Source organism: Idiotropiscis lumnitzeri, chromosome 16 (assembly GCF_059441095.1).
Source record: "Idiotropiscis lumnitzeri isolate Australia: NSW breed Sydney's pygmy pipehorse chromosome 16, RoL_Ilum_1.0, whole genome shotgun sequence".
NCBI lineage: Eukaryota > Metazoa > Chordata > Actinopteri > Syngnathiformes > Syngnathidae > Idiotropiscis > Idiotropiscis lumnitzeri.
Window position 1 is genome coordinate 7,893,844 of NC_142406.1, and position 25,133 is coordinate 7,918,976.

The 25,133-nt window shown below is 38.9% G+C and overlaps 2 protein-coding genes across 2 annotated transcripts; both read left to right on the forward strand.

Moving 5' to 3' along the window:
• The first annotated feature begins 396 nt into the window (after nucleotides 1-396).
• Nucleotides 397-12,580, forward strand: gtf2h4 (general transcription factor IIH, polypeptide 4). The gene is made up of 13 exons (XM_088319325.1): nucleotides 397-714; nucleotides 796-900; nucleotides 2,018-2,149; nucleotides 4,881-5,066; nucleotides 6,364-6,472; nucleotides 9,702-9,770; nucleotides 9,917-10,000; nucleotides 10,455-10,605; nucleotides 10,715-10,845; nucleotides 11,037-11,084; nucleotides 11,171-11,249; nucleotides 11,586-11,647; nucleotides 12,264-12,580. Exons 1-13 carry the CDS (start codon nucleotides 566-568, stop codon nucleotides 12,372-12,374), a joined length of 1,416 nt encoding a protein of 471 aa, XP_088175451.1. The 5' UTR covers nucleotides 397-565; the 3' UTR covers nucleotides 12,375-12,580.
• Nucleotides 12,581-13,140: 560 nt separating this feature from the next.
• Nucleotides 13,141-24,249, forward strand: sh3bp5lb (SH3-binding domain protein 5-like, b). Its single transcript, XM_088319326.1, has 6 exons — nucleotides 13,141-13,753; nucleotides 15,671-15,733; nucleotides 15,859-15,987; nucleotides 18,359-18,520; nucleotides 20,384-20,557; nucleotides 23,504-24,249. Exons 1-6 carry the CDS (start codon nucleotides 13,502-13,504, stop codon nucleotides 24,116-24,118), a joined length of 1,395 nt encoding a protein of 464 aa, XP_088175452.1. The 5' UTR covers nucleotides 13,141-13,501; the 3' UTR covers nucleotides 24,119-24,249.
• Nucleotides 24,250-25,133: the final 884 nt, after the last annotated feature.

A 25,133-nucleotide genomic window follows, 5' to 3' on the forward strand; every position in this document is an offset into this window, starting at 1 on the left:
AATTTAAGACAGATATTTTAGAATAGTAATGCCCTATGGGGATTTCTATGAAACAAGTAAATATTGGTCTGAATTAAACACACAATAGCTGTTTTTCACAATTTTTCCAAATTAAAAGGAATAAAAAGTGTAAAACACACTGACGTTTGTCAGTCCAACGCAGTCGCTAAATATACCTCTAGATGGCAGTAGTGCATCCTACAAATACAACTACCCGATCCACTATAGAGAAGAAGGATGCTTAACCAATAAGAGCGTTCAATGAATGTCACATGACCCGGTAGTGGTAATGCAGTTTGCAAACAGAACCAAACAATATTATCCTGTTATCTGGCTGCCCGATGAACAAACTTGGTTACAACAATGCTGCGTTTGTACACTATTTAGTTTTTTTTTTTAACTAAGGAGATCGCGGAAAACCGAAAGGTTTCCTGGTTTATAAAGCTGAAGTTTTTTTTTTACCACGACGATTGCACACATTCGTTCCGATGAGCTACTACAGCTATTAATTGTAACTTTTACATTACACTATAAATACACAATTTCATGGGCGTGCATATATTTTATGTGCTTTTTAATAGAAGTTATTTTTTCGAAAATGAAACTACGAGTCCAGCTGCAGTGCAAGAATTTGCACGAATACCTCAGAGAGCTGAGTCCAGAGATTTTGGACCGACTATATAATCATCCAGCAACATGTTTGGCTGTCTACAGGTGAGCTGATTGTAATATTTGCTACCGGAAATGCCATAATCACTTTGATTTATGATATTAACGTGATGTTAAACTCCGCAGGGAGCTTCCCTCTCTGGCCAAAAATTATGTGATGCGAATGCTGTTCCTGGATCAGCCTCTTCCACAAGCAGCAGTGGCATTATGGGTGAATAAAGAAAGCCAGAAGTGAGTTACTTAACTTTAATGGGCAATGTCAAAATTCATCATGTATGCTACTCTGGTGTGGTATTCATGTTTACATTTTTGGCATCTGATCTATCAAGATACACTTAGCATGTGTTGATGTCTCTGATTTGTTGTTGCTACCCAGACAGTCTCTAAGGATGCAACCTCAAGTGGATCACAGACACACTAGTATTGGAAGTAGTCCACAATGCTGAAACATTACTGCTTGATTAAAATGTTGATGAATTGTTATGAAGCCAAATAGAGAGCCGGAGCTGCATGGGTGCAGACTAAAACAATAAGGCTCCACATGCTCCATCTGTTTGTTATCCTACTTGCTATCACTAATCAAGTGGCCATTTTTTACAAATGGCTCGCTACTATTAGAAAATAGACATACTTTTTTGCAAATATCCTTTGTAGCATTCCTGTTAAATGTACTTATGTATAGTCTTTAATTTGTGAACAATAAAATGGAAACGTTTTTTTTTCTTATATTAATATATTTTTCTTTTCCAACCAGGATGCTAAATGTTGATCTCAGTTTTATCTGCCTGAAGAATCAGATTGTGTTTTTAAAGATGTTTTCTTGCAAAGTCTAATCTGGCTTTCCTGTTTTTGAATGTTACAAGTCACAACATTTTGTTGTAAACGCTCTTTATTAACGCATACATTCAGCCAGCCATTTATTGACTTGTCGGTTTTGGGAATGATGTGCCTAACTACATGGAAACCATTCTGTGCTCATTCACTTAAGATTCATTGGACTTGCAATCCTCTTGATTTTGTTGAACAACTCCCGCCGTTTTAAGGCAGTGACTCAATCTCATGCTTTTCATTTACCAGAGACATTACCGATTTCCTGTTCATTCCGTGACGCTTATTTTGTATAAAATAAGATTTACAATGGAATCTCTGCATGTTTTGGATACTAAAGTAATGAAGGTTGGGAAACAAAAGTGCGCAGAAGTTCAAATAAAAGTGCCTCCAGGTTTTAAGATCAACTTTTCAGTGGGGTGGGAAAAACAACGGTGCCAATTTGTTGAGTAACTTTTTTCTTTTTTCCCCCATTATCTCCGGCTACTTAATCACTCCCACTTTCCACCCCTCCCCACAGGAATCATGATGAATGTGTCTCAGTGCTGGCAGGACTCCGCCTTTGGCACAGTCAGCAGCTGCAGGGTGGTCTGCAGGGATATATCCTGAACCCAGTGTTCAAAGACAATCTGAGGATAGCGCTGCTCGGCGGGTATGTCTGCTCTGTTTCATCACATGACGGTCTCTCGCACTGTCTTCACTTTGCAGTTTTTTTTAACTGCTTATTTAACGCTGACTGTATTAAATATATATTTAACTTATTGTAATGATGTAAAAAAAAAAATTCAATCAGGTTTCTTGTAAAAAGTCAAATATTATTTGTATGCTTTGCGCTTGTTCATGCCAAGCTGGGGCCAGCCTCCATCTGTTTTTTTTTTTGTTTGGAGTTGCAATTAAAAGGTGGAACAACACCTGTGCATCATTTGTATGTCACAGCAAATTTCACTGAACACACACTGAAGAGAGTTACCTTTGTGAGTGTGATAATTTGGGAGAAACACATTACTTGCCAAGGCTGCCTGCGAAGTTTTGCTCTGTTCAATGTATTGATCCAGCAATTATTGACAAAAATGAATTGGAATTCTGGCGTATTTATTTTTTGTTGCTGCTCATTTTACTGAATAACTTCTTGCAGAGAGAATACAATTGTACATGTAAGTTTGTTCATGAAACAAAAACCTACAGTGCTCACATAAATAACTTGAATCTGCCAAAAGTAACAAGTAAAAAAAACAAAACAGTGGAAACCAGACATTCCTTTTGAATTGTGGTTCAATACAATTATTAAAAAAAAAACTAGCTCATGAACAAAAATATGGAAGCCAAGACAAGAGTGAAAATAATTTGACCATCGGTACACAAAGTTCGCCAAGGTGTGTCGTCCTCAATTCGCATCAAGCTTCGAAACAGTCAGTCCCTCTATTTAAAAGGGTGACAAGCAGTCGCTGTGATGTTTGGTGACATGGTGCGTACTACACTAAACATCAAGCACCGCAGACCACTTAGTTGTTTCAGTTTAGAAAGAAAATTATAGATAATCAGGCTAACTCCTGTGACTTCAGCTGCACGTATATTATACATTGTCAATAAAGATCTGTGAGCCAGCCTTCATGGATGTTGCCGCGGAAGGAAAATTGATGACAAATGAAATAGACAAACACAACTAACAAAAGAGCTGAGAACAACCTCCACAGAAATGAAAGGTGAACACCAAGGTCAAGCTACGTCAGTGTCAGATCGAACCATCTGTTGTTGTTTGAGTCAAAGTGGACCTCATGGGAGACGACCTTGGAGGACACCACTGTCAAAAATAAATAATTTTTTTTAAAAATGCCAAACTGAATGTTGACAAGCCACAAAATGGACAGACGAGACAAAACTTTTGGGCGAGGCACATCAGCTCTGACAGACACAAATAACTAAAATAAAGCATGCCCAGAAAAGAACACTGTCCCTACTGTGAAACACGGAGGAGGCTTATATTCTGGTGCAGATTTTCTGTATTGAGCACAGTGTGTCTTTAATCTGTGTAGGCTGCAATGAAATCTCAAGACTGTCAAGTTATTCCAGAGCGAACTCTGCTGCTCATGATCAGAAAGCTTGATCTCAGTCACATGCTTCTTGCTACTGTTAAAATCACCCAAAAATGTCCCAGATTATGGGCATGGGCAACATGGTGGATGACAGCTTTGCATGATAGCCTCACAGTGCAGAGGTCGTGGGTTCGATCCCAGCTCCGGCCTTCCTGTGTGGAGATTGCATGTTCTCCACGTGCCTGCGTGGGTTTCCTCCGGGTACTCCGGTTTCCTCTCATGTTACAAAAACATGCATGGCAGGTTGATTGGACTCTCTCCATTGCCCTTAGGTATGAGTGTGAGTAAATTGGTTGTTCGTCTCTGTGTGCCCTGCGATTGGCTGGCAACCAGTTCAGGGTGTACCCTGCCTACTTCCCAAAGACAGCTGGGTTAGGCTCCAGCACCCCCCTTGTGAGGAGAAGCGGTACAGATAATGGATGGATGGACACCTGGAGCAGTTTGCTCACGAGTGGGTTATTGAAAGTTTACACAAATTGTTTGAACATTTTCTTTCACCTCTATTTGGAAGTCTTCCTTTGCCAAGTGCCTCAGGTCTCTCAGCTCTGAAGGCTGCTTCTTTTCAACTGCTGTTTTGAGATCTCTGTACAGGTGTTCTGCAGGATTTTAATGTGCTGGCTTCTTCAGAACTCTCCAGCGCTTTGCCTCGAGCCATTTTGGTCGTTCTGGGTCATTGTTCTTCTGATAGACACATAATCTCTGACAGAAGCCTGTCCAACACTGGGCCCTACATGGCACACCAAAATTATTTGGTAGTCTTCAGGTTTTATGATTCCATGTACACAATCGAGGCGTCTGGTACCAGAAACAGCAAAGCAACCTCAATGCTATTAGTGAATCTCTACCATGTTTGACTGTAGGGACCGTGGTCTTTTCTTTGAAGGCCTTGGTTTTTTTGTACCTCCAGTAGCATCTGGTTTGCCGACCGGAGGCCCCCCGGGCAGGTGCGTAGAGGTGGAGGAGCTCAAAGAGGGAAGGTGGGACAAGACCCTTAAAGATTTAAAAACAAATAAAATAATAAAATGTGAAAGGAGGCCAGAATTCTGTGCTCCCACCTTCGAGCTCCATTTAGGGCATGAGGAGCAGCAATTTGGACCAACTGGAGACCTTTGATGGTGGACTCCCTATGTCAAGTTTGCATGTTCCATAGAAGGCCTTTCAAAATACAGGGCTACTTTTCTGAGTTTTGACACTGTGAGGGGCACAATGAAGCATTTCTATCAATCAATTCCCATTAAATGTGTTTTTTCAGTGACAAATAAGGATTCTTAAGTGTTTGTCATTCCGCAGGGGCCAAGCATGGGCAGACGAAGGCAGCAGCCTGGGCCCTGACCGTCATGCTCGCGACATTGAGAGTTTGGACCGTTATGCCATGGAACGCTGGGAGGTTATCCTGCACTTCATGGTGGGTTCTCCCAGTGCTGCAGTCAGTCAGGACCTGGCTCAGCTGCTGACTCAAGCAGGCCTCATGAAAAGGTAGGTTAAGAGCTTTTGATATAGCAAAGGACTGATTTTTCACTCAGCCAGGAAATTACTGCCTTCCCAGGAGTGAGTCTTTGGCGTGACTGGTGTGAATATTTATGAAGTACAAAAGCATGCGTGTGCATTTTTCTTTTTTAAATCCAATAGCCTCCATGAAAATTGCACTGCCTGCAAGAATAACCATTTTGTGTTGCTATATCACACCTTTGAGGAATTTGGACTTTTTACTACCTTGCTCATGGGCAAACTTCAAACCTGCAGTGGGGTTTATAATCCTTTTTCTTTCTGACCTTTTTAGCCTTTGCTACCACCAATTATTACAATATCACACATCGCTCTTACAAGTGCACTAAAACCTATTTTATACAGTTTCCTATGCATTTAAAATGTATTTCCCAGCCTTGAATGATAAATAAACCAGTATTGCGAGTACTGCAATTTTTTCTTTCTTTCGTCCATGCAGTCCAAAGTACCAAGCTGCTGCCCCGTGGTTGGTGACCTCTATTCGAGGACATACTATACTTTACTACAGAATGCTTTCACAAATGTACGCACCTAAAAAAATGTTTTGTAAGGATTCAGACACAGTTGATCCTTGTCATCTAATATTGTCCTGTATTCATGGCGAAATTTATAAAAACTAACTTTTCCAAGATGGTATCCCCTTCAGACTAGTACTAGTACCAAGGCTCACCAAACCCTTGGATTTATTTTGCTTTTAAAACTGATGCTCTTTTAAGTGCATGGTCTAATGCACTGCTTCGCAATTATTTTATGTTACGCCCCCCCCCCCCCGAGCAAGAAGAAAACAATTCGCACCACCCCACCACAACCCCCTCTCCGCCACAACGATAAATAATAGCATTTTCGTCGCAAAACAAACCTACACCGTAGAGTTTATAATCGCTGCGCACAAAGGTCAAGGACAGCGCCACTGCCAACTACTGGAGCGGATGTGCAATTACACTTTATTGCAGTAGAAAAAAAAGCATGTTCCCCAGGATTACACATGCCCCCCTCAGCATCGCACCCCTCCAGGGGGGCCCGTCTCACCATTTGAGAAGCCCTGGTCGAATCTAACTTTAAATGTTTAATTTTCCTGTAAATGTTCAGAATGTCTGTTGTGCATTAGCGACACTAGTGTAAAAATCAATTCCAAACAACAGCACCAACCAAAACCAGAAAATGACTCCAAAAATTGTTGGAAATGCAGAGATGAAACTATCTGAGCAAAGGACTTAATTTTGAAAATGAAATCAAATGGAATCGTGTTACCTTGAATGTTTCACAGTGTGGCAGGAGAAGCCCCCTCCATCACCTCTGCTGGCTTCCAGTTCCTTCTTCTGGACACCGCCTCTCAGTTGTGGTACTTCACCCTGCAGTACCTTAAAACCGCTCAGGTAACCATCGACATTTTTCCGACTTGAGAATTCAGATGAGCTATGTGCCACTGCGCCTTGAAAGCCTGTCATTGCTCTGATTAGCGCACACTCGGGTGGCGAGGGCGCCGCAGTAATACGAGATCCTACAAGACCTGGCTGTTATATACATGACTTGCGTTCTAATGATCAGCTGTAAAACAGGCCACCTGAGGACACTCACGTCAAACACTTGCAGGTGAAAGAATTCAATCTGAATAAGCAGCCATTTCTCAGGCATGTTTAAAAAGGTGATACTTTGAATTTTTGGGCATAACCAATCAAACTCAATTGACCTTTGTTTGCAAGCCTCATTTAAATATCAAGATATATTATACATAAAGAATTCTCTATATATTCCTAAATAAATATATAAGTAGCTCGCTTACTGAAAAAGTGTGTGCACGCCCGATGTAGAGGAGCAATGCATTCAGCTATAATCTGATGAAAATGTTACTACAATGCAACACAAGACTGTGATTATAATCAGTCATTTTCTAGGTCGGGAGCCCAAGAAGTACAGAAAGTGTCACTGACTGTTCTTTCACTCACCAGCTTGGCTGTTAGTTGCCTAACAACCATGTCCAAAGCGACCACTGAGGACTTTCTTGTTTTGGACTGGTATATTTTAAGCTTTTTAACAATCTGTAGGGGAGTTGATTCAGTGGGCATCATCACCATATGACTTAAAAATTATGCCTTTGTTTGATTATCAGTTATGGTGAATACATGGATATGAATAAGCACTACAAATATTTTGTAGGCACTTTCTTCACTTTTCATCTACAATGTAAATGTGACTGTTACATCAACAACAGATTCGGATTTATCACTTGAATAGAGATTTATTTAAAAATATCTATATATAATTGTGACTAGTTGCGTCAACAGATGTAGGATCAGTTTTGCTAAAAAAAAAAACCCCATAAAAACAGAATTTCAGATTGTTGCAATGTTCAGGACAAAATTTCACTCGAGTATTGAAATTAAATTTCAGTTACTGATTTATTTATAGTGTAATACTATATTAATTAAATTGAAGGTAGCGTTGGCTCCATTTCAGATATTTATTATAGAATATCTTCGATTGAAATGCAGTTTTGACCAATGAGAATCACTTTGTAGATATCTGCTACTGCACTTTAGAATATAATTTGTATAAATTCCACGATTAGAGGGTCTATATCAGAGGTATTCAATTAAGTCACAGAGGTCCACGACGAAAATTTCTTCCAATTAAAAGGTCCGAACCAAAGTCCAACTTCCCTTAGTCTAGCCTATCTTCACATTTTTATTTAGTTTCAATATTTAGTCCTTTTCAACAGAGCACACTAAATATTTGGCAATGTTCCCATTAAACACCTTTGCCAGTCAAACAAATATAAGGCGTTTATTTCACATTCAAGAAAATGTGGCTCCAGGAATTTAAGTTTGCCACTTCCAGAAAAAACATTAAAATATCTCCTGCAGAAATATATCAAGTGCTAAGCATTGAGTTAACATCTTTTGCCTTTTTTTTCTCAAATCAAAGAAGAAACGGAAAGCCTAATTATCCAAGTCAACCAGGTCAACATGTTCAGAACACGATCAATAAAAATGGCTGTCATCATGAAACACTAATTCAAAATGAGCTTTGACACCACTTTTTCTTTTGAATATTTTTTAACTTCTCTTAATGAGAAAAATGAGTTGACTTAAATCTGTGTTGGAACGGAGTCAGGGCCATTGGGATTTGGTAGATTATTTCACACATTTGGGCTTTGTGTTTTCCTTTAAATAATGTTTGTGCAACCAATTAAGCACTCCTTCACAACTTCCCCATCACTGAATGTTTTTTTTTGTTTCCCCAAAATCCATGATACTTTTAGTGAACGTTCATTTGCATGCCGCTGGGCTGTAAACGAAAATGTAAAAATCTGTTATACTGCACTCGAAGTTCGATGTTTTTGCGTGCGCTCACCTCAAACTTCAGCGGATAACTTTGCACAAAAGGGCGGTGCTTTGTTTCGTAGTGGCGCTTCGCAATGTTGCGACGGTTTTCGGAGCATATGATGCACACTGGTTTAGAATCGTCTGCATCCAGAACGAAACTTAATTTCTCCGTCCATTCATTTAAAACAACACGCATCGACCTTGCTAACTTTTTAGCAAGGCATACTGTCAGCAGCACTCTCTTCTGGTCTGCTGCCCAATTGGCAGTGGATCGTAAACAAAAGATTTGATTGGCTCAAATCAGTGACGCCTTTTCCGTATTAACTACAATTGCAGCGCCAACGTTTGCGAATGTGCCCTGAAAAAAAAATCATCACAGATTGGTCATGGGTCCGGTCCGAACCGGACCGCGGTCCGCCATTTGGTGATGCCTGGTCTATATGGATTTTTTTTGCTGATTCCGATATTTGGCAGAATTATATTTCGATTATCCATCCATCTCTCCATCAAATATCCAAGCTGCTTCTACTTACGAGGCTTGCGAGGGGTGCTGGAGCCTATCCCAGCTATCTTCGGGCAGTAGGCCGGGGACACCTTGAACTGGTTGCCAGCCAATCGCAGGGCCCACAGAGACGAACAACCATCCGCGCTCACACTCATACCTAGGGGCAATTTAGAGTGTTCAATCGGCCTGCCATGCATGTTTTTGGAATGTGGGAGGAAACCGGAGTACCCGGAGGAAACGTATTCCGATTACTCGGCCGATTGAATTACAAAATATACAATGACTAAACTAAAGTAAGTCCGTTTTTGAGGCCTTAACTGTTACACCAATACAAATTTGAATAACACGGACACGATTAGAATGGTTTACATTACTTTGTGCTTTACTGTTTATAACAGAAAGAAAAATAATTACAACTGCCCCCCCCATTTTTTCTTTTGGTGGGCGATGTTTTAATGTCATTATCTTTGTTTTATGTTAAGTGTAATTTCTCTTTACTCAGGAAAAATCAGCTCATTTAAAAGCCCGATCGTCCGATGAAATCGGCAGGAAGATTAATCGGTCAAGCCGTATGTAATATATATGTAATAAATCGATAACTAATATGCGAATGAATTGTAGTCTAACAACATATGTTGGTGAAATCATGTTGCAGACATCTGAAGTGTTCTTTTTGACAACACAAAACTGTATTACAGATGTCTGCCACACATTCAGCCCCGCTGTTCAGTGTTCATGATTTAAATGTATGTCATGTATCGTTTTCTCTCGCAGTCAAGAGGGATGGGCCTGGTGGAGATTTTGTCTTTTCTGTTCCAGCTCAGTTTCTCCACATTGGGTAGAGTGAGTACACAATAATTAACCCGGGTGCGTGAGTGCATGCGTGCGAGCATGTGCTCATGTCCGTGTGCTCATATTTATGTCGCCAGTTTCTTGCCTGGTTGTACTTTTTTTCAACGTTATTGAGGATGTGTTTCTGTTGGCCTCAGGATTACTCAGTGGAGGGCATGAGTGAGTCATTACTCACATTTCTGCAGCACCTTCGGGAGTTTGGACTGGTCTTCCAAAGGAAGGTAGACACTGAGAGGGAGAAGAGAGGTTTTGTTACATTCCCTTCAAGTACTATTTCCTTAGATGAGAAGCGACATGATGACCCACATGGGGAAGCCGATTTATTGCGGCAGTAAAACAGCGCCGGCTTCCATCAAGTCTGCTTGCTTCGCTACTGGAATGTAAAATCCTAATTCGTGACGGCAAAAAAAAAAAGAGGTGTGCTTTTATATATATATATATGTGTATATATATGTGTATATGTATATATGTGTATGTATATATATATGTATATTTTAATTTCGATTCCACAAATACATTATTCATTCTTCCGGCTGCATAGAATATAACAGTGATGGACTGAGAGGTCCATCGGTACTTGACCCGGTTCGGGACGGTTTGTGTGACTTTACTGTGATATTGTACCTGGAAAAAATAAATATCATATTTATTTATTTATTTTATTCCCATTTCCAGAGGAAGTCGAGGCGGTACTATCCGACCAGACTGGCAATCAGTCTGGCTGCGGGAGTCACAAGTAGCTCTTCTAACTTGGGCTCCACTCCTGGTACTGGGGATGCAGGCTTCATTGTGGTTGAAACAAATTATCGCATCTACGCCTACACAAGTATGTCGAGAATGTAATTTATCTCTGCTTTCCCGGGTCGTGAGATGGAAGCCTGTTTAGGGGATTCGTTTAATGTCATAGTTTTTATTTTCATCTTTCTTTACCCCAGACTCGGAACTCCAGGTTTCTCTGGTCGCACTCTTCAGTGAAATGTTGTATCGCTTTCCCAATGTGGTGGTGGCTCAGGTCACAAGAGAGTCGGTGCAACAGGCCATCGCGAATGGCATCACTGCACAACAGGTATGACAACAACAAAAGAACATAGTTGATCGGGATCGCTGACAAAACTGCCAATTTCAAATTTTCTGAACTGTTCCTGTATTTTTGCCAGAGGAATGGCCGGAATATTCACACCGGTTATATTTGTCATGCTGGCATATCCAAATACTGTGAATCCTCAATATCAAAATGGCCTTACTTCAATTTTGCAGATCATCCACTTTCTGAGAACCAGAGCACACCCCATCATGCTGATGCAGGTAATGATTTGTTTGAGTCAAATGAAAAACTAGCTGTACATGGATCAACGTAGAGTCTTCTTCATCCTGATGTCTCTGTGCTGCAGACACCAGTGCTTCCTCCAACCATAACAGATCAGATTCGACTTTGGGAGCTGGAGAGAGATAGACTACAATTCACTGAGGGTGGGCGCATTTACTGATGTTATGTGTAAATTATGTCATGCCATTACCTGAAGATCGGAGCAAAAGGCCAAGCATCCTCACTGACTTTTTGGAGTTCTATTTTTAACACATTAATTTTTTGGCTTCTATACCCGTCAATGGCAGTGAATGAGTTAAGGGGGAAACTAACTGTCCCAAACTGACGCAAGCAGAAACAATGAAATGCAATGAATGCTATCCTACGCTGTGATGATTGTTTTCAATTATGTTTCCTTGGCAAAACTTCCATTCGCCTTCATATGTTCTTTTTATTTCTAATTAATTGACCTCAACTATTTATCCCCTTCTCCCTTTCAGGTGTGCTGTACAACCAGTTCCTCTCCCAGGCTGACTTTGAAGTGTTGCGAGACAGAGCTCAGGTTGGATTTAAGTCCTTTTTCTTCCCCAAGGTTATTGTTGTATTTTTGAGCAAGGATCTTGCATACAGTAAGTCAAAAAGGAGTCCATACACCTCACTTCAACGTACTGTACATGATTTCTCCCCCTAATTCTAAATATATATATATATAATGGTAATGTTAAAATGCAAATATATTGTATACATTTTTCTTTAGAAGCAATGTATTTATTATAGTTTAAAAAATGGGTAATTATTTGTATTTTAAAGGCTTGTACCCAGTCACCTGTAACATTTCTATTCAGTTTCTTATTATAGTGTCATTATTATTCTGTGTACCGATTATCCTCACTATGGCCTTTCCCAGCTTACTGTGACCAACAGAAACATTTTCAGATATAGGCAGCTCACAAATGATTTATTTGGTTGCTTCATTGATGGGACAGTGTTCCATAAACACAGCAATTTGTACACAACAAATTAAATAGTATATTTTTTCAATTGTCCCTTTTTAATTAAAAATGTATTTCTACAAAGGAATGCTGCCTTCTTCTTTCTACTTCAAGAAGTCCGTCTTGAATTTGATGTCAGTGATGTGCTAATAGTGTCCATGGTCTAATTGATTTGTTTTGTCGCAGGGTCTGGATTGTCTGGTGTGGCAAGATGTAGCTCACAGGGTGATGGTGGTGACACCACATGGACACAGTGAGGTCAAGAGGTTCTGGAAACAACAAAAGTCTCATACATAACCAGGAGAAGAGGAAACGGAAAGGATGCTATCCCATGATTATGTCAGCACTTCTGATGTACTTTTGGTTCTGTGGAGCAGCTGCTCTCAACTGTTATGCTGGGACCTTCATTTTCCCATTGTCACCAAGTCGTGACCCACTTTTGTTTAAGTTAACAGTGATGAAAATGTATTCCTAAAAAAATAAACCTTTGCAAATGTGAAGAATGCCATGCTTACATTTTCAACATGCGGGGGGGAGAACTACAACTGATTAAAAAAAAAAACAAGTTCTCACAGGTAGATTACCGGTCGGTACATTGCAACATTCATAGTTTGCAAACTGAGATGGAAACAGTATTTTGATTAGGTGAATACTGAATCTATAATGTTGCTGCCACTCGTCCACAACAATAAGAGGAGATAGTGCCGATACTGAACAATCTGCCAGGGGTGTCAAACTAATTTTCTAAACGGGCCACATTGTAGTTATGGTTTCCCTCAGAGGGTCGTTATGACTGTGAACCCATATAAATGTATGATCAACTTACATTGTCACATATACAGAACAACTTGATGGAAAGCCAGTTTTGAAATCAGAAGCCAGTCAGTAATTGTTTGTTCAACAATTTTTCAATTTATTTTAAAAGGGAGAGGATTTGTAACAAATGACAATATTTCATATATCAATATTGTTAAAAGTGAAGAAACAGGAAGTTGACGCACATAATTAGCACTTCGCGGGCCACATAAAATGAGGTCGCGGGCCAGATCTGGCCCCTGCGCCTTGAGTTTGACACCAGTGACTTGCCACTCTTACTTTGTCATTTTATTTTATTAAGTCAAAAGACGTTGGAATTCACACAGACAACCATCCCTCATAACGGAATAAGATGACGCCAAAACGAAGAAGAGTTTGCGGGGAGTCATGTGCGACCAATCTGGGTACTTCGCCACACGCGCAGCTTTAACGGATGGAACGCGTTTAGCTAGCATTAGCATGACAGCGACATATAGCATCGAAGCCTCAACGGCAACGTTCTAACGGGCGACTACACATTTCCTTCAAGAAACCCCAAATGTCGGACGCGCCTCGTTTCGTGTCAATCTTAAACACGGTCCGAACGGAAGGCGAGCGACAGGCCGCAAATGGAGCCCGAAACCTTGCGTAAAAGTCCGACCGACGCCGGATGCTCCAACCGGCCAAACTTGAGAGAGGAAACGCCGGGGGGAGAGGCGAAAGTCGGAGACGGGAGCACAGTGGTGTTGAGGCGAAAAGGAGGAGACGAAGCCATCAAATTTAAGGAGGCGAAATCTGAGTGTGAAGCAGAGTATCAGATGAAAACCGGAGAGGAAGAGGATGCTGGCAAATATGAGGAAGAGCTGGATCCGAGAATTCAGGTAAGATGCTAAGCAAAGCCCCTCTCCTATCAATTCATCATATATTCCTTAATTCATGTCATTATTATGTTATTAATTCATGTCAAGACAGTGATCATGTCAATGATTTCTCGCAAAAGTAAAACAGATAAATATCAATTTGCAGCTCCATATTTTTAGAACTCGCTAACAGTTGTTTACATTTTCAGTTGATCACTTTGACAACATTCCTAGAAAATCACAATGCCCCTTCACTGGTGAGTTATTTTTAGAAACTGGCCTGTTGGCTATTCATTTAGTCATTGGAGGCCAAGTTGGTGACCCCCCGGGTAAAAATATTTATCTTTATATCATGATAACAATTTGCCACAATACATTTTCGGTTATTCTAATTATTGTTTTTATTTATATTAGTGCTGTTAAGCGATTACATTTTTAAAGTAATTAATCACAAAGAAATTCTGAATTAATTATTTTTTTTATATTACAACTACTATTTTTTGTACCACTTGTAACAGATATTTACTTGAATAATATCTTGGAATTAATGCAAAATCACCAAATATGAAGGATATTCAATTCAAAGACTGTTCTCATGGTTTAATTTGATTCTTGAATATGATCAAAACAGTGTCATCTTTACAGACATTTTCTCAAAACTGCCCACAAGCACCAACACTCCAGCAGTGTTGGTTTACAAGGCCCAGTGTTAACTTGAGATGTTTTATTCTGAGATGATGTGAAAAAGATGTACAGCTAACATGTTACAATATTTGCAAAGTATGCAAATTATTTTTGAAGTCAATCAAACTGAGTTAACTGAGTTAAAATATTTAACTTAGTTAAATTAAATTAATCTCCGGCGTTAATGCTTTTGTGAGAGCCTGAATATATATATACAAAATACTATTACTGCTTACCTTTTCTCACTTTATTTTGAAGTGGTGTTAAAAAGACATACATATTTCTGCGCAAATATAAATATCAATCTAAATAAGAGCTAAAAAACTGCTCCTGACAGAAATGGATTAAAAATTGGGAGAAAAAGATGGGCTCTGTATTGAGAATATTTATTGCGCAAAAGTCAAAATCGAAACAAAAAAAGCAATGTATTGAGAAAACAAGTCTCATTAGTAATATTATATGGACTACATCCATCTGATCTTGCCTCGACCTGCTGACTCCCCTCGTGTAGGGAACGCAACCACCACATGCTGTTGCTGTTGTGAAATCCGCTATATAAATAAAGTTGTATGATTTGAAAGCATGTTCTGGTTTTCAGGTATATTGGTGAGATGCAGCTATACAAATATACACAACAATGTGGTCTTTCTTCTGGTTATGTAGCTGTTTGTTTCAAGAAGAAGGCAAGCATTGTTTAGAAAGGGCACATTTGGTGTTCTTCTTGATACTGATACTGATACCAAGTAACCAATACCACTAGTACTTTTGATACGTAACATTTCTATTAAAACCAAGGACAGATAATTTCAAAAGATACCTTTTGTTTATTTCTGATATGGGTCAGAACAGTCACTTTTCACTTTTAAAAATACAACATAAACAAGTCACTCTGATTTAAGATTCCTTTGTAATAAATTAACCGAAGTGCAAAATAAAACAGACTTCATTTTCAGTTTATCCCAACTTACTTTGTTGGTGCTTGGAAGCAGAATAATGGCATGCATCTTTTCGCATTCATGATCCACAATTTTAGCCGTTCCTCTTTTCACCTCCGTTTCCATGAGATGCCATAGTTGAGGGCTTTATTAAAACATCTTTGTATCGTACCAAAAATAATTTAATCGACCAACATATATACTAAAAAATAAAAACAGTCATAGTTATAAATAGCTTGTTCAGATATGCACCCTTGACAAGGATGAAGATATATATATTGATGATTTTTATACTCATGTCATTTCCTGTGTTTACCAGGAGGAACTCGAGCACCTCAACCAAGCCAGCGATGAGATCAACAAGCTGGAGCTGAATTTGGATGTGAGGAAGTTGTTTATTTACCACTGCCAATACTGACAGTGTATCTCAGTTCTTACTGAATGTCATATCGTGGCTGACTGTTTTAGACTCTTTTAGATGTATTCTCTTGTTTATACTTTCTTTAGGATGCCAGGTCCAGCTACAGGAAAATTCTCACAGATTCCGCCAGGAAGCTGAACGCGCAGGGCTCCCAACTTGGTTCCTGTATTGAGAAAGCCAGGCCTTACTATGAAGCCCGCAGACTGGCCAAAGAGGTGTGTGTATTTTATGTATAGTAAAGACTGCATATTGTGCTGTTTTGTTGCAAAAATCAGTTGGGAAAAATATGCTTTAAGGGTTCCAACCAGAATCAGAATCAGAATGCCATATATTGTCATTATACTCAGTGTACAACAAGATTGGAGAGCTCCCCTCTCTCCAGTGCATTGCGTGGTAAACCTGGATCTGTGAAGATAACACTGCTTCAAATTGTCACATGCCATCAAAGGATATCTCACTTCACTGTATGAAAACAAAAAAAAATTCTCAATTCTTCAATTTTACATGTGTGACTAGATTCGTAGTAATTAATTAGTGTGTCTTGGAAAAATCCACAAGAGGTGAAAAATACACCTCCATATTGATTTGTTTCCCTTTTATGGAAACACTTTCGACACGCAGGTACGTCCATGCAGCAGCATAATAGCAATTTATCCCACAATTTTTACTAAAAGTATATTATAACAGGCAGCTAAGCAGGTGTGACATTAAAAACAAACGCTGTGCCGAGTATGTTTAATGAGCAAGAAGTGGGAGATGATCTTAACTGATCTGCTTTCCCTCAACCCTTCTTGGCTCACTGCAGTTTTCAGGCGCAGGCGGCGTTGTGAGCATTTTGTCCATAATGCGAGCAGAGTCGGCACTCGTAAATTAAGCCGCTGTGACACCGGACCAAAGCAGCGGTCTGACCTTGATGCGGGTAATTACAACATTGCGTGCCACACTTCCTAATCCACTGTTTCTCTGAAGTGTATTTCGAGCCATCAAAAGACCATCCTTCGCTGCATCTTTTGCACTAAAAGTGAAATCTCACCCGGTAGATTTATTTCATATTATAGACTGGCAACGATAAATGGATTAACACTTTCTATAGATGCATCCTGTTGGACGAAGCTGTGTGTGTCGAGTCTAGTCCGTTTATACACGTGACAGTTAAATAGTGACATCTTAAATATACTGGATATTCATTTTAAAAATCATTTTTAAAGTCTCCATAGAAGTTTCAACTCAGCATTGTTCCATTCATTGTAACATAAATTCAAAAGTGTACGTGTTGTTTTGTTCAAAGCTAAATTATCGAGTCTCTTTGGAAGGGATGAAAGGACGGCACTTTTTGTGATGGATAGATGGTGTCGTACGCGTCCTCCTTTGCCAAAGATGTTTTTTCAGCCTTAACGTATATGGTCTCTCTCATTCCTCTTTCAAACTCTCTGCGTTATTTGTCCAAACTGTTTACGGTCCATTTTTGTCCTCCGAAAAGTACATTTTCCTCTCGAATGCAAGCAAACCGAAGCAGTCTGGGGTTGGGCTTTCTTTCATTTATTTATTCTCCACTGCAAGGAAAACATATTGTGACATGCTATATAAGTTTAAGCAGGACTGTGTTTGACTATTGTCGTGACGCGGATCAATATAAATTCTCATTTTAGGACTAATTTGCTGAATGCAAAATCAATTATTTTAATAATAGAGTAATTATTTACAGCCATTGTTTTCTGCCTCTCAAGGGTAATCATTGAAAGTAGAAGATGAAAGTAGCAATCATTTGCGTTGAATCAAAATTAGACATTTGTAAACATCAGCTTTTACTTGCATTGATCAAACAAGTAATGAAAAAAGATTGACGAATACAACAATCAATCCCCCTCATGTGATATTGATTAATTGTTGTTTTGTTGTTGTTGTTGTTTTTTTTACTCGATAATCAATGCAAATTAAAAACCGTAGTCAGGAAAATATGGTTTTGTAATAGCTTTTAATGTAAAATAAAATTTTATCCGATGAATCGATCAAGTAATTGATAAAATAATCGAGTCTAAAAATATTTGATTATGACAGCTCTAGTTAAATAGTCATATACAGGTTGTGAATAAAATTTTATTGTGTGTACTTAATCATCAATTGCAAAGATTTGGACGCATTTTTAAAGTGGCAGATTATTTCCTAGACTAAATTCAAGAATTTGACGACTATTCCTTGTTTGCCATCTTGTGTCCCCCCCCCGTGTTCCTCGGCTTTGTGGTGTGAAAGGAATTTGAATTTTTATTGTTGTTTGCTTTGAGCACATCATTACAGCCGCACTACAGGATGTCTCTCAAATCCATTGGTCAAGAGAATACATTGAAATGAGGGCAACTACATTTTCACAATGGCATCTTTGTACAGATTCTATCTAAAGTGGAAATGGAACATCTATATAGAATCTATAGAATTTGCGATACAGAAGTCTGGACATCCACACACAATGGATTTGTTTTCCCACAATCATCTCACATGTTTTTTTGTTTTTTTTGCACAATCAGTCACCCTGTTTAAGAAATATGCTGTTAATAAAAATAACTAAACTGATTTTTGTTTCTGTTTGAGGCGCAACAGGAGACCCAGAAAGCTGCTCTCAGGTATGAGAGGGCTGTGTCCATGCACACTGCCGCCAGAGAGATGGTGTATGTTGCGGAACAAGGCCTGCTGGCTGACAGGAACACCATGGATCCAACCTGGCAGGAGATGCTCAACCACGCTACTGCAAAGGTATGCCTCCTTGAATGAAAAATGTTTTTCATATCCCGTAATTCATACATTCGTTCATTCTCAGAACCGCTTTTCCTTACGACTGTACGTCAAAATAAAAATTAAATTGTTATATTAAAAATTAGATTTTTGTTGCATTTGTCAGCCGCACACTAATGTTAATTGATTATAAATCAAGCCGAGCTCTGAAGTCTGCATATTTGGGTGTGTTGGTGGAGCCCGGGCTTCAAAACAAACATGGTGAAACAGCATTTAGCTGTTATGCTGTACTGCCCCAAGTATGAATGCATTTAAATCCGGATTAAAAACTATATATATATATTTTTTTTTATTAAAGTCTTTTCGGCATAATTAAAAATCTATTTCACTTTGGCCTTTGAATAATTTCAGAAAGCTACTTTTTTTTTTTCCTTTGATCTTAAATGTGTTTAAATATTTTGGTTGCATATGTGCTTACATGTCAACTTATGTTCTTTCAGTAATTTTTATGAGCTACCTTTGTTCTCTTTTCTTTTGAATATCACATTTGTTGAGGCTTTGTCATTGGAAGATGACTAAAAATGGGCCTTTGCTTTTGTGAAGTATGACAAAAATCTATTTGCACAATTGTGGCTTTCCATATCAGTATGATCGCAGACGGTGATGTGGACGGATGGCCATTCAACTATTTTTGAAATGCTTACACTATATTATTAAAAGTGAAGACTATTTGCAATTTTCGTATTTTAACAAGAATACAATACAATACAGTACAACTTTATTTATATCACGCATTTCACAAGCAGACAAACATGATTTGCCTGAGTGGGCCACTTAAAGTAATCTGGAGGGCCAGATCTGGCCCCTGCGCCATGAGTTTGATACCAGTGATGCACATTAACCTCATCAACGCCTAATTTCACAATAACCTTTTAGCGTGCAAGTGGCTACTTTGTTTAAAGAAGAATGCTTCAAACTGAGTTATTACTCTCCATTAATAAAGCTGACTCATCTATTGCACACCCCTTTACTGAGAAAAAAATACAATTGCAGGGTTCAACTTTAATTTGAATTGTGATAGTCCGGCTGGCCATTTCTGTAAACACAGTATGGATTACCTCGTATAGGCCGTGTGACCTGAATCTGACATCCCCACTTTGCATTCTCACAATGTCTCCTCCTGTATTGCAGTGGTTCTCCTTTTTCTTCACTATCTCCTTATTGTCCATTTTACTAAGAAATTATCTCCAGTTACTGCTTTTAAATCATACCACCATTTGAAAAAGTCACAGCTTCCAAAATAGCCCAAACTGGAAACATTTAAGGACATAATCCCAAAAGTATTGATAGTCATTAAGAAAAATGTCCAGTTGTGTGGTAATCACAGATTCATCAGCAAGTCTGCAACTGATGCAAAGTCATGAAGTAATATAAATTGTCCAGTACTGCGCTAATTTTGATAATCAACATATGAGCAAATGATGCGGAAAGTCATTACGAAATACACATTAAAATGTCTAGTAGTGCCGCAATATTGATCAACAATAGTTATGGAAATGATGCAGAGTGACAGAGCTGCAACGATGAATCTAGTAATAATGGCTCTATGGAGATGTGCAAAGTTGGCAAAGTGTCACAATAAAATGATTAACTTTGCTTTAAAAAAAAAAAAAAAAGTTCACGGCAAGGGGAAAGAAGTTATTACTGTGAAAACCGATTTATGTAATTTGAATATAATGTCTACCCTGTTCAAATAATAATAATAATAAATCTCAAGTGAACAATGTAGAATATAAAAAATGTATTTATTTATTATTTTTGCAATCTCCTGTTATATATAGTGATATACGTGGTCATCAATTTCAAACTTTTTTTCCTGATCAGGTGAACGAGGCCGAGGAGGAGCGCTTTCGCAGCGAGCATGAGCACCAGCGGGTCACACAGCTGTGTCAGGACGCAGAGGCAAAAGTCCAAACACTCCAAAAATCGCTGAGGAAAGTCATAGTCAAGTCCAAACCCTACTTCGAACTAAAGGCTCAGTTCAATCACATTCTGGAGGTACGTGCAAAGCGCCATTTTATCCCCTGAGCAATTTTAGTCAACAGAAGTGACAAAATAGCCGCCCCGCGAGATGGCTAAAAAATTGAACAGAATGCCATGTTTCGACGAGTGGGCCTGCATATAACATATTCTTGTAAAGAAAATGTTTGGGTTGACTTCCCCTTTGAGGAAAATGCGAATTTTCTCACACCCAAGACTCACCGCCAACACTGATTTGTGTTGAAGCAATTGTCATGTCGCGCTGACGTCGGCGTGTTGCTAATTATGTAAATGCTCAAAATTGCAACGTGTGAAGCTGCACTGCAATGTCCCTGTCGCTGCAGATGAATCCTTTTTTTTTTTAATAAATATATTTTGTTGCTAGTTTCAAACATTTTAGTTTTAAGTTAATGATATAATGTCATACTTGCTTGATTTTTGGCATAAGGATGAATAAAAGTAGAATAAATCTCCCCCCCAAAAAACTGAATAAAAGTAGAACGATATCCCTGTAATAATTCTTCCCACTATTCCTCTCAGATGAACTTGAGCCGCGGCCCCCAACCCCCATAATACATTTTTTTTTTTATCCTTATGCTTTTAACCTCAAGCTACTTTCTTCTGTGTGAATCTGCACATTGGTTAGTTGCAGACTTGTGTGGCCCAGAGGTGTTAAAAATTCAGGTCAAGGCCTTCCACCGTTAGTGACTTTGACTTTTCTTTGCAATGTTTAGCTGCTTAAGCCGCGTTTCTTCCAAGTACATCTTACTTCTACTTGCCACGGGACGCGCTGATTTTGTTTCACTGAAAAGTGCGTCAATGGCATTATAGCACTGCTTATTACGAAACATACTTCTCATTTGCATTATACTTAATACAGAGCATTGCTTTGATTCTTATGTCAGTCTTCTTGTTCCTGTCACCCAAATGTATTTATTGCCTAAAACAAGGTTATATTCCTAAAACCTGAGGTCAGCCAAATTGTTTATTTTGTCTCCCATTGGAATTATGTCTTTCTTTTATTTATTTTTTTAAATTCTCATTTTATTTAGTCATTCATTTATTTATTTATAAAAGAAGAACCAAAATATAGTGATGACGCAGGCATATTCCTCAAAGAGAATGACAGAAATCACTGTGCTGCAGTTCAAAAAGTCTGTTTCAAGGAGACATTTCACAAGCGTTGACCATCCTACAGTTTTAGACGTCAGCCCAGTTTAGAGTCTTTTGGATGGTTGTGATTACTCACAATGAAATGCAATTTATTCACACGTTGTTCATGCTCCGCTGGTTTCTCTTGAGGACAATGCACACACGTCTGTCTAGATGCGGGAGTGATAGTAATGTGCTTCACTGCTGGTCAGTGCGTGCGTCGAGCTGGGATGTGATGTGATTGATGTGCTGATTAGTTTGATTAGTTTCATACTCTGTAATTAGCAGCCACGTTTCACATACACGCCCACCCATTTGTTCATTAGGCTGGAAATAATATTTTTATTTGGTGCAATCTGACTGAATCTTTATATGTTTTTCTCAACTGGGCATGAGCAGCCTGCTTTAAATTCAGAGTTTAAGTTTATTTCCACTATGTTGGATCCAAAAACAAATGATTCCATTTACATTTTGAAGCTCGAAGTTTATAAACAGGGGTCCAAATGTGTGTTTTAATTTGAGTTTGAGTCACTCACTGGCCTATGCGCAATAAAATCTAATGCAGAAGCAAGTGAAGTCCATCTATCCATTTTTTTTAACTGCTTATCCTGTTCCGTGTCGCAGGTAGGAGTTATTCTACCCGTCTGTGGGCGAAAGGCATCCTGTGCTCTTCTTTCACTGCGCATGGGTAGAAAGCCACCACATAGTCACTGAGCGAAAAATGCACTGTACAGAAGTCAGACGACTGAACCACTACATTATCAGTGACCGTGGTGACCTATGAAAGTAAAATTTAAATTCTTGAAAGTAAAATTCTCACCTGTCAATTGCATCGAAGGTTTCCCACTGACAAATAAATACATTTTCGTGTTTAAGCGAAGGCAAGGCATAAAAATATAGAACGCTTCTAGAGCAGGTGTGGGCAAACTACGGCCCGGGGGCCACATGAGGCCCATTAAATGTTTTAATCCGGCCCGCCGAACTTGAAAAGAATTAAATGTATAAACCTTGTTAATGTTTTATTTTCTAAATACTGTGTTTTTTTAAAGACATATATATATATTGTTGGAATGTTTTTGTTCACTTTCATTTAAAACTAAATGTATTTTTTTTTTTACCGATGAAGTGAGGTTACCAAAACATTCCATCCATCTGCTCCTGGTCTGGCGCCTCTGTCAAATTTTAGAACCCATTGGTGGCCCGCCAATCAAAAAGTTTACCCACCCCTGTTCTAGAGGAATAACTCAATTTACAAACACGTTCCGTTCTTACATTAGCGCTGTTACCTGAATTTCCGTGTAAATCGGACTCAACCCTTTAATTAGGGCTGCTCGATTATGAAAAAATAATATTGATTATTTTATTTTTATTTTTTATTTTTATTTTTATTTTTATTTTTATTTTTATTTTTATTTTTATTTTTATTTTTATTTTTATTTTTATTTTTATTTTTATTTTTATTCATAATTGAAATCACGTTGATCCAAACGATTTTTTTGGGTTGGTACAAAACAAAATCATGACAAATTTATTTTATCTCTTATCTTAAAATAATTAATAAATATGAGTATGGTTTCTTTGTACAAACAGTACATTGGCGTTTTCTTGCTATTTGCTTAGAAACTGCCATTGAACTGTTGGAACATCGGAATTAACAATTTCAATGGAATACTCAATTATAGTCCTTATTGTATTACACGTTGTGAAATGAGAACCATTTTAACATTTTTTATCGAATAATATTATAGAGTGTATATGATAATCGTTTTCCGTATCTAATTTAGCATTTTTTTTTTCCATTATATCTTTCAGGAACACAAGGCTAAAGTAGTACAGCTGGAGGAGCAAGTAGCAAAAGTAAAAACCCGTTACTCTGTGGCTCTGCGGAACCTGGAACAGATTAGTGAGCAGATCCATGCGCAGCGAGGCCAAGTCCGCGCGAGCAGGGGGCGGCTAGCGACGTGCGGTGGCCGTAGCTCACCAGTTGGTGCCGAAGCTGAGACCAGAGTTGCAGTGAGCGTTCCGATTGGTAGCTTTGTGGGAATGGGTAAGGTAGAAAGTGACTGGGTAGATGGTGAGAAAACGCGGCTGTGGGTGGAGAAGCACCGGCAGAACGGCTGGGGCCAGAGAGAGGAGCTGGAAGCGGAGCACACCGGTTCTGACCGCATGTCCATCATCAGCCTACAGACCATCGCGTCTGACCTGGAAAAATGTGATTCGGTCGAACACCTGGGTGACTTCAGCGATGGCGGGAGTGCGCTGGGCGAGGAGTGGGACTGGAATAGGAAGACTCCACTCAGGCCCGGCAACAAGGCGGAAGCGACCGATGGACCCCAGCAGGTCAAAACACGGCAGCAGAACGAATCGGCTAATAAAGAGAAGCAGGAGAACTTCGTCAAGCAGCACCACAGAAGTGTAAGTCTCTAATATGTGGAGAATGCTGCTGAATGTTCATGATTGACATTCAAATAAACAGAGTGAGGACTAGATAAACAAGTATAAAAACTGTATTTATTCATATTTTGGCCAGATGTATTTATACAGCATATAAGAAAATCGTCTCGTCTGTTACCAGCTTATGGTGGGATTCGGTCATCAAACCACAGAGACGGACGGGGTCGCTATCCAGACGTGGATGTATTTATGGCACTCGTTCCCTATGCTCATTAAACTCAACTCAAGATTCTTCATTTTGCTCTCAATTGGTCTTTAGAGTACAGACTTCCACATTTCCCTGTAATCAGGCAAGCATAGGAATATTTTCTCCACCTTTCTCGTTTTTTCTCTCTTTTATTGATTGTTCTAATCCTGGAATTGTATTTGCATCACTGCTTTAATTTTGAAGTAAGCTTTGGGACGAAACCAAGAGGTGTGTTTAAAGTTTTTGATTTTCTGGTGAAGTTCTGGACAAGGGAATTAATAAAACATAAAGCCAAGCCTTCATTAACTCATTCATTGCCATTGACGGATATTGAAGCCAATAAGTACATTCATTTTAACTGGGCTGGTATTAATTAGGAAGCTGGAATAGGCTTGCGGATTTCTTCGATTTGTATTTAAATGCGCTTGTACATTGTAAGGTGATTTCAATTACAGTGTTATTGGTTTTAAATTAAAATTTTAGTTTAGGCACAAAAATCATTATTGAGTCCAAGTCCTACAATATTTAGCTGACTGCTCTAAATTCCAAATCACTTGACCTGTTAAATTATGAGTTGTTATTATTTACAGCAGGGGTGTCAAACTTATTTTTGTGGACTGGCCACATCGTAGTTCCGGTTTCCCACAGGGGGCCGTTATGACTGTGAGTCCATTTAAATGTATGATCACCTTGCATTATCACATGCACACAACAAATTGATGGAAAGCCAGTTTTAAAATCAGAAACCAGTAAGTAATTATATGTTCAACAATTCTTCCATTTATTTTAAAAGGGGTGTAT

Excerpts from the sequence above, each read along its gene's own strand:
- sh3bp5lb (XM_088319326.1), top strand. The coding sequence starts at position 13,502 with ATGGAGCCCGAAACCTTGCGTAAAAGTCCGACCGACGCCGGATGCTCC. Across the intron at positions 15,734-15,858 it reads AGCTGGAGCTGAATTTGGAT|GATGCCAGGTCCAGCTACAG; the intron begins GTGAGGAAGTTG and ends TACTTTCTTTAG. Across the intron at positions 20,558-23,503 it reads AGTTCAATCACATTCTGGAG|GAACACAAGGCTAAAGTAGT; the intron begins GTACGTGCAAAG and ends TATATCTTTCAG.
- gtf2h4 (XM_088319325.1), top strand. The coding sequence starts at position 566 with ATGTGCTTTTTAATAGAAGTTATTTTTTCGAAAATGAAACTACGAGTC. Across the intron at positions 6,473-9,701 it reads AGTACCTTAAAACCGCTCAG|TCAAGAGGGATGGGCCTGGT; the intron begins GTAACCATCGAC and ends TTTCTCTCGCAG. Across the intron at positions 10,606-10,714 it reads TCGCATCTACGCCTACACAA|ACTCGGAACTCCAGGTTTCT; the intron begins GTATGTCGAGAA and ends TCTTTACCCCAG.